The sequence below is a fragment of the Protopterus annectens genome, chromosome 10.part0 (genome assembly GCF_019279795.1).
Source record: "Protopterus annectens isolate FY-2018-M chromosome 10.part0, PAN1.0, whole genome shotgun sequence".
Lineage (NCBI taxonomy): Eukaryota > Metazoa > Chordata > Ceratodontiformes > Protopteridae > Protopterus > Protopterus annectens.
Window position 1 is genome coordinate 1,840,036,506 of NC_056744.1, and position 10,082 is coordinate 1,840,046,587.

At 41.7% G+C, this 10,082-nt stretch overlaps 1 protein-coding gene across 9 annotated transcripts in view; it reads left to right on the forward strand.

Moving 5' to 3' along the window:
- LOC122814093 (glycine-rich cell wall structural protein-like) overlaps positions 1-10,082 on the forward strand; it is a 150,746-nt gene that overhangs the window by 135,365 nt on the left and 5,299 nt on the right. For all 9 annotated transcript variants that reach the window (XM_044086708.1, XM_044086704.1, XM_044086710.1 and 6 more), the window contains one exon: positions 9,019-9,063. In XM_044086708.1, coding sequence (XP_043942643.1) covers positions 9,019-9,063 — 45 coding nt within the window. The remainder of the gene's footprint in view (positions 1-9,018; positions 9,064-10,082) is intronic.

Consider the following 10,082-nt stretch of genomic DNA (forward strand, 5'->3'; position numbering starts at 1 on the left):
CCTTGATGGATAATCCTCGTACCACCCATGCAAGGAATTAGCCCTCAGTGACAATTCCAAGGTCAATACACTTCTGAGGGGGGGGGGGGGGGCTCTGAGCAAAGTACACCATTTGAGTGGTGCACATTTGGACAAAATTTAAATTGCTCAGTACTTTGTGCTGTGCAGCAGCCAGTTACCCATCATGCTTAGCCACAGGGGGAGAAAGCAGATGGCAAAAGTGCCAGCGCTCCTCCTTCTTCAATAGTGGCTTCTAAAGCAGGAAGTCCTTTTTGGCCTTGATGGATTATGGATATATCACTTAAAATCAGAAAGGTAATGGCAACATTTTGAACAGTTGGACATTTACTAAAGACAACATTGTCTCCATGTCAGAGGTAATGTCTTTAGTTATCATATTAAATATAGCCTTTCAGCAAGCCTCACAAATGCAGGACATATTTTCTTACTAGATTAATAGCTGGTATCACAGAAATTGATGTTGCAGCATTATATGTTTATAATTCAGTAAATCATTTGTCATCTTACAAGAACCCGCATCCCACCCTTGATTCTGCTGGAGAGATTTGAGCCTTAATGCAGCATAACTGAAACAGTTCCCATATTGTGGCATTTAAGCTGCTAATGTCATAACCTCAGACTGAATATTTTGGACTCTCTGTTTTAACTCGATTAGGACCATCTAGACTATGCCTTGTACTGCAAAGGGCCTCAAGCATTGCTCTGGGGTCTGCAGGACCTTATTTTAAAAATATCACGTGGCGTAGTTACACTGCGATCTACAGTTCTGGCTGCACTGGTGGTCTGTAGTTTTATTACACTAGAGGACTTTGGCCCTTGTTTCTGTCAAATTCCTCAGACCCTGTTGTGTTGGAAGTTTCTGCATTAAGACGTACTGTCCTGATGTTCTGGTTTGGCTATACTGAAACCAGTTTTCTGAGTCTTTATGTCTTACAGCTCTTTAAGCCTTGTTGTGCTGGAGACCTCTCAGATGATCATTGCGGTGTCTTGTTAGTCTAGGTCTTTAGTACTTTATGTGGAGGTCTCTAGACTGAAAGTTACAGGTCCTCTTAGCTGGGCTCTTCTTATCTCCTTTCAGCTTTTTGTTGCACTGGGAGGCTTTGTTCCTTTTTTTTCCCTGTGGTCTTACAGGTCTTAGTGTGATAGAAACATCTAGACAGGAGTATTCTGGAGCACGGGTTTTCCTGCTGTGATAGAGTGCTCAGAACTGTGTTGTACTGGAGTCTATATGTTGGCTGCTGGTTATGTTAGGGACCTGTGACTGTGAGCGACCTTTGCAGTCTGGTCTTTTGGGTCTGGACCTGTTGTCCTTTATTGTATGTGAACCACAGCCCTTGCCATTCACAAGCAGATGAGCCAAAAAAAGTGCTGATGGGTGTGACAATGATGGACTGGATTTAAAATGATGTCATTCTATTTCTTGGGAAACCTACACGATGGATAGTCAGATGAAGATGATGTCATACACACACCAAAGAAACAGCTGCAATTTATGTTGAGAAAATAGATGTTGATGGACTTTGGTGTATGCAAAGGAAAGGATTGTGTTTCAAGTAAAGAAAAAAAAAGGCAAAAGAAGATGTTATCAGACATGCGGGCCAAAACACTAAGAAAAACGCTTTGCTTTTCATTCCGGAACGGCACTTGTTCACTTCCTGGGAGACACTATTTTGGCAATAAACAAATAATCCATTATGATTTACAACTGAAGTGTTGGGAAGCATCATACAAGTGGAGACATGAACATTGTATGATTTAAAGTTCAAAATGTACGACTTGGTGAAGAGATTAAGATAATTTAAAGAAAGAATATGTTCTTGGTATAACAACCTACCAAAGTTATGCTAATATACAAGAAAGAAAAATCATGCATCAACAAAATATTGTACATATATACTGGAGGGTAATAACACATAAAAATATTCACAGGACAGCTGGATAAAGAAATGGAGCAAAAATATGAAGAAATCTCCAAAAGTAAGATAACATGGTATGCAAACACAGTGACTTAGCATTATGTAGAAGATGGTTCAACCATATTACAAACAGACACAGGAATGTAGAGATAACAGAAGAGGAATCAGTAAATAAATAAATACATGGGGATGGTATTTATGTGGTGATTATCTCACCAGTAACTACCACCTGAACAACAGACACGTACAAGTTAAATGAAAAGAGAGTGTGTAGTGTGAGATTGTGAGAAAAATAATGAAATGTGGCAACATTTTTCTTAGACTGTGAAGAATTCTCCCATTTTTAACAAAAATGTCCTATCTAAGATAAATGAAGAAAATATATTGTTTATGAAGTGTATAGATGGTAAGAACAAACTGAGTGAAAAACTAAATAAAACAGTAGTGATTATCTTACAAAAATGTGGTGAAAGAGATGTTGAATATTTGTTTACAATAATATCTGAGACTATTAGCAGTTGGTTTTAGTAATTAGATTTAATAATTAAAAGACCATTCCCTTGAAATAAACACTACCAAAACAAAGACCATGACAGCTAGAGAAGTGTTTGAGACATACTGCCATGGAATATATCATAAGAAAATGCTCATGTTCCAGTATTTTGAGGTTAACATCAATTGGGATGGTGACTGTAGCAGGGAAATCCACATCAGGCCAGGTCACTGATTCGAGCTCTTTTCCAAGTATGGAAAAATCATGCTATGAGTAGGACTGTAAAGCTAAGAATCTATAAAATATTCTGGTCTGTTGCAATGATGAAAATGATTGTCTACTGAAAGTTGAGGTACTTTGCCCAAATTACCGGGGAGAAGAAGACAAGGCTCACTTCACACGGCAAGCCGGAGGGCAAATGATCAAAAGCCAGCAGAGACAGAGATAGATGAATAACATATGTGAGTGGACAGGCCTTTCACTGGCCCACTGTAGCATAGGAGTGTGTGATATGAAGTGTTGGCAAAGTGTCAGGATAAGTGCTTCAGTGATCCCTATCGTGAGGCTGGAACAAGCCAAACAGTTGTATACACAGAAATATAAAACGACTTATGGAAAAGTCATAAGGTAAAGCAACGGAAAGGGGGACATTTACTTTTGATTTTTGTAATGACGTGTAAAAGTGTCATTCTGGATTTTCTGTAAAATATGACTATATTGTCTTTTTAATTCATCCATTCATCTGCACCAAGTGCTGTGAGATTGCAGTGCTAATATCTGTGCAACCACTTGTTGCTGAAATATGTTTTACATTAATTTTGTATGCATTACAATAATTAAAGGTCCTTCTACTCTTTTGATAAGTACTATAGGATCGTTACTACTTACCTGAACTACTGCAGCTCATATCGATGGGACCCCAAGTTAACTTCATCCAAATGATGTAATTTTAACTAACTCTGCATTTAGTGCCACAGCCTTTACTATCACTACCTTGGCCAGCTACACACACACTTATTTTTCATTTACCATCTTCACCCTTGACTCCTTTGCTAGTCTGGAGGCTATTTTCTGTGGCTTTTAGCTATCTTGGCACTTATTTGCTAGGCTGAGTATTGCAAATGCTTCCAATTTCAGGCTAGAATGCCATGTGTCAAAGAAGTGCCTAACCAACAAATCTAAAAAAAATTGCAATAAGAGATCCTGTCAGACTAGTGTGTGTGAGAGCACATTTATGTGATTTTGTGTGTGTGTGTGTGTGTGTGTGTGTGTGTGTGTGTGTGTGTGTGTGTGTGTGTGTGTGTGTGTGTGCACGTGCGCGCATGTATGAGTGCATGCAAGTGCATATACATGGATACATATATGGTGCTCTCTAAAAGCCCCTGCCAATATAAAGAGCTTAACTTCCTTTTTTTTGCTTCTGATGCTTGACTGTTGCTTGGGCACAATCTAGTTTTGTTATGATTGTTCATTGTTTATTTGAACTTGATTGTGTTATCTATTCCAAATGACATTGAAATGTTTTGCAACATTTCTGTAGTAAATTAAAAAAAAACAATACATATATATATGCACACACATACACACACACACACACACACACACACACACACACACACACACACACACACGCACACGCACACATATGTAATTTGATAGACAGCTGTCAGTCATCAGATATCCTTTTCCTATTTTTGTTACATAATTTTTGTCCCAGGTCATTATTTATTCAATTTTTACAGTTTTATATTCTTCCTTTTCCAGCATTGATGGGTCAGAGTTACTTCATTGACTGTGTACAAACCTTTCCTGAGGCTGTACATTGGGGGAAAGGCCTCATCAGTGAATACTGGCCTCAGCACCTGTGAAGCCAAACTAATAGTATTGATATGGACAGCTGTCAGGGTCCAAACATAACATCACCCTCAGAGCTAGATTACTGGATAAAGTGGACATGGCAGGGATATACATGTCCACCGGGTACTAGTAATGTATGTCAATCAGAAGCTAGTCATATCTAGCTGTCTGACTGAAGCTATAGGGATAAGGCACACAAATATAATGTCCTCCCTAATGTGATCATGTGTTTGTGAGGGGTTGTTTTTCCATACAGCTTGCTTACCTTAGGGGAGGATACATACCATTTCTCCAGACATGGAGAGTAGTGACATCTAAGACTGAAGGTCAGATAGCCCATGTACATGGAGAGTAGTGACATCTAAGACTGAAGGTCAGATAGCCCGTGTACATGGAGAGTAGTGACATCTAAGACTGAAGGTCAGATAGCCCATGTACATGGAGAGTAGTGACATCTAAGACTGAAGGTCAGATAGCCCACGTACATGGAGAGTAGTGACATCTAAGACTGAAGGTCAGATAGCCCATGTACATGGAGAGTAGTGACATCTAAGACTAAAGGTCAGATAGCCCATGTACATGGAGAGTAGTGACACCTAAGACTGAAGGTCAGATAGCCCGTGTACATGGAGAGTAGTGACATCAAAGACTGAAGGTCAGATAGCCCGTGTACATGGAGAGTAGTGACATCTAAGACTGAAGGTCAGATAGCCCATGGAGAGTAGTGACATCTAAGACTGAAGGTAAGATAGCCTGTGTACATGGAGAGTAGTGACATCTAAGACTGAAGGTCAGATAGCCCGTGTACATGGAGAGTAGTGACATCTAAGACTGAAGGTCAGATAGCCCATGTACATGGAGAGTAGTGACATCTAAGACTGAAGGTCAGATAGCCCGTGTACATGGAGAGTAGTGACATCTAAGACTGAAGGTCAGATAGCCCATGGAGAGTAGTGACATCTAAGACTGAAGGTCAGATAGCCCATGTACATGGAGAGTAGTGACATCTAAGACTGAAGGTCAGATAGCCCATGTACATGGAGAGTAGTGACATCTAAGACTGAAGGTCAGATAGCCCATGTCACCTTAGGGGAGGATACATACCATTTCTCCAGACATGGAGAGTAGTGACATCTAAGACTGAAGGTCAGATAGACAATGTACATAGAGAGTAGTGACATCTAAGACTGAAGGTCAGATAGCCCGTGTACATGGAGAGTAGTGACATCTAAGACTGAAGGTCAGATAGCCCATGTACATGGAGAGTAGTGACATCTAAGACTGAAGGTCAGATAGCCCGTGTACATGGAGAGTAGTGACATCTAAGACTGAAGGTCAGATAGCCCATGTACATGGAGAGTAGTGACATCTAAGACTGAAGGTCAGATAGCCCATGTACATGGAGAGTAGTGACATCTAAGACTGAAGGTCAGATAGCCCATGGAGAGTAGTGACATCTAAGACTGAAGGTCAGATAGCCCATGGAGAGTAGTGACATCTAAGACTGAAGGTCAGATAGCCCGTGTACATGGAGAGTAGTGACATCTAAGACTGAAGGTCAGATAGCCCGTGTACATGGAGAGTAGTGACATCTAAGACTGAAGGCTAGATAGCCCATGTACATGGAGAGTAATGACATCTAAGACTGAAGGTCAGATAGCCCATGTACATGGAGAGTAGTGACATTTAAGACTGAAGGTCAGATAGCCCATGTACATGGAGAGTAGTGACATCTAAGACTGAAGGTCAGATAGCCCATGTACATGGAGAGTAGTGACATCTAAGACTGAAGGTCAGATAGCCCATGTACATGGAGAGTAGTGACATCTAAGACTGAAGGTCAGAAAGCCCATGGAGAGTAGTGACATCTAAGACTGAAGATCAGATAGCCCATGGAGAGTAGTGACATCTAAGACTGAAGATCAGATAGCCCATGGAGAGTAGTGACATCTAAGACTGAAGGTCAGATAGCCCATGTACATGGAGAGTAGTGACATCTAAGACTGAAGGTCAGAAAGCCCATGGAGAGTAGTGACATCTAAGACTGAAGGTCAGATAGCCCTTGGAGAGTAGTGAAATCTAAGACTGAAGGTCAGATAGCCCATGTACATGGAGAGTAGTGACATCTAAGACTGAAGGTCAGATAGCCCATGTACATGGAGAGTAGTGACATCTATGACTGAAGGTCAGATAGCCCATGTACATGGAGAGTAGTGACATCTAAGACTGAAGGTCAGATAGCCCGTGTACATGGAGAGTAGTGACATCTAAGACTGAAGGTCAGATAGCCCATGTACATGGAGAGTAGTGACATCTAAGACTGAAGGACAGATAGCCCATGTACATGGAGAGTAGTGACATCTAAGACTGAAGGTCAGATAGCCTGTGTACATGGAGAGTAATGACATCTAAGACTGAAGGTCAGATAGCCCATGTACATGGAGAGTAGTGACATCTAAGACTGAAGGTCAGATAGCCCATGTACATGGAGAGTAGTGACATCTAAGACTGAAGGTCAGATAGCCCGTGTACATGGAGAGTAGTGACATCTAAGACTGAAGGTCAGATAGCCCGTGTACATGGAGAGTAGTGACATCTAAGACTGAAGGTCAGATAGCCCATGGAGAGTAGTGACATCTAAGACTGAAGGTCAGATAGCCCATGTACATGGAGAGTCGTGACATCTAAGACTGAAGGTCAGATAGCCCATGTACATGGAGAGTAGTGACATCTAAGACTGAAGGTCAGATAGCCCATGTACATGGAGAGTAGTGACATCTAAGACTGAAGGTCAGATAGCCCGTGTACATGGAGAGTAGTGACATCTAAGACTGAAGGTCAGATAGCCCATGGAGAGTAGTGACATCTAAGACTGAAGGTCAGATAGCCCATGTACATGGAGAGTAGTGACATCTAAGACTGAAGGTCAGATAGCCCATGTACATGGAGAGTAGTGACATCTAAGACTGAAGGTCAGATAGCCCATGTTGAGTAGTGACATCTAAGACTGAAGGTCAGATAGCCCGTGTTCATGGAGAGTAGTGACATCTAAGACTGAAGGTCAGATAGCCCATGTACATGGAGAGTAGTGACATCTAAGACTGAAGGTCAGATAGCCCATGGAGAGTAGTGACATCTAAGACTGAAGGTCAGATAGCCCATGTACATGGAGAGTAGTGACATCTAAGACTGAAGGTCAGATAGCCTATGTACATGGAGAGTAGTGACATCTAAGACTGAAGGTCAGATAGCCCGTGTACATCGAGAGTAGTGACATCTAAGACTGAAGGTCAGATAGCCCATGGAGAGTAGTGACATCTAAGACTGAAGGTCAGATAGCCCGTGTACATGGAGAGTAGTGACATCTAAGACTGAAGGTCAGATAGCCCAGGTACATGGAGAGTAGTGACATCTAAGACTGAAGGTCAGATAGCCCATGTACATGGAGAGTAGTGACATCTAAGACTGAAGGTCAGATAGCCCATGTACATGGAGAGTAGTGACATCTAAGACTGAAGGTCAGATAGCCCATGTACATGGAGTGTAGTGACATCTAAAACTGAAGGTCAGATAGCCCGTGTACATGGAGAGTAGTGACATCTAAGACTGAAGGTCAGATAGCCCATGTACATGGAGAGTAGTGACATCTAAGACTGAAGGTCAGATAGCCCATGTACATGGAGAGTAGTGACATCTAAAACTGAAGGTCAGATAGCCCGTGTACATGGAGAGTAGTGACATCTAAGACTGAAGGTCAGATAGCCCATGTACATGGAGAGTAGTGACATCTAAGACTGAAGGTCAGATAGCCCATGTACATGGAGAGTAGTGACATTTAAGACTGAAGGTCAGATAGCCCATGTACATGGAGAGTAGTGACATCTAAGACTGAAGGTCAGATAGCCCATGTACATGGAGAGTAGTGACATCTAAAACTGAAGGTCAGATAGCCCGTGTACATGGAGAGTAGTGACATCTAAGACTGAAGGTCAGATAGCCCATGTACATGGAGAGTAGTGACATCTAAGACTGAAGGTCAGATAGCCCGTGTACATGGAGAGTAGTGACATCTAAGACTGAAGGTCAGATAGCCCGTGTCAAACTGATTCTTCTTCCCCCTCCACTCTGCAGCTGTATGGCAACAGGAGTTGGATTCCTGAGATATTCATCTGGTGTTTTAGGAGCCCCACCCACTATAAGTGCCTGCCTTGTACGTAGTGTAGGATATTTTACACAAATATCATGCATCTGCGATGTGATGCCGTGTTGTACGACAGAACAGTTATGCTGCATGATCACATGACTTACACGAATATCATGAGTCTGTGAAGTGATGCTGTGTTGTATGACAGAACAGTTATGCAGCAATACTGCTGCATGATCACATGGCTTACACGAATATCATGAGTCTGCGAAGTGATGCCATGTTGTACGACAGAACAGTTATGCAGCAATACTGCTGCACGATCACATGACTTACACAAATATCATGCATCTGCGATGTGATGCTGTGTTGTACGACATAATAGTTATGCTGTATGATCACAGGACTTAAACCTGCCATAGCATTCAGCATGTTTTAAGTCCCTCAATAATCAATCATACATTGTAGGCAAAAGCACCACTACAGGGCTCTAACACAGAATAACACCCCCATCCTATCTCTTATAGCATTCAGAGTTTCTGCCTTCAGAGTCTAAGTGAGACCCTATCCTTGTTCTTTTTTTCTAGGTGGATATGGCCAGCTTGGAGCAGGAAAAATTGGTGGTCAGTACGGTAAGTTCATAATTTGGTTGTTGCTTATTTTGTCCCCACCCTCTTGCATTCCAACGATCCTTTAAGACTTTGATTAACTTATGAGAAGTGTGGCCTTTGAGTATTCAGGTCTTCCCTCTTATTATTGCTTTAATGTATCCATCTAGTATATAAACAAAGACAATTCATTTGCAAGTGATAATAAGTGGTATGTTACATTGTAAATCATGACTCTACACACATTTTAACATGTAGCAGTTTAAAAATGCAGTAACTCTCTCATTATATTTCATTCTCTCAGACTACCGCACATTACAATACCCTGCTACATTTTGCTCCCATTCCCAGTTGCTACATTTTGCTCCCATTCCCAGTTGTGCACATTTTGCTCCCATTCCCAGTTGCTACATTTTGCTCCCATTCCCAGTTGTGTACATTTTGGGCAGTGAGTGCCTCAAAACATGCATTCTAGGCAGCACGGTACCCCCATTGTATTTCTTTTCAGAAGTCATGTGCCTCTGTGTATTCAGGGCATTGCAGTGCCCAGTGCATTTATTCTGGACATTTCTGTGCCCCATTGCATATATTATTGGTAGTTCAATATCCCAGTGTGTGCATTTTGGGCAGTGCTGTGCCCCAGTGTGTGGATTTTGGATGTATTCTAGACAGTATTGTATTTATTTTCAAAAGTACTGTGCCCTGGGGTATGTGCATTATGTGTGTGTGTGTGTGTGTGTATGTGTGTGTGCTCATGCGTGTGTGTCTGTGTATACGAGTGTGTGTGCGTGTTTGTGTATATCTAGTTTTGGGGTAGTCTGGATAGTATTGTATTCATTTTGGAAAGTACAGCACCCAGTGGTATGTGCTTTCTGCATGCATTTTTGGCACCCAAGTGACTCTGTGTGTGTGTGTGTGTGTGTGTGTGTGTGTGTGTGTGTGTGTGTGTGTGTGTGTGTGCACATGTATTTTGGGCATTGTTCTGCCCCGGTGTGCATGTACCTCTGTGTGTGTAGTATGTATGTGTATATGTAGTTTGTGTG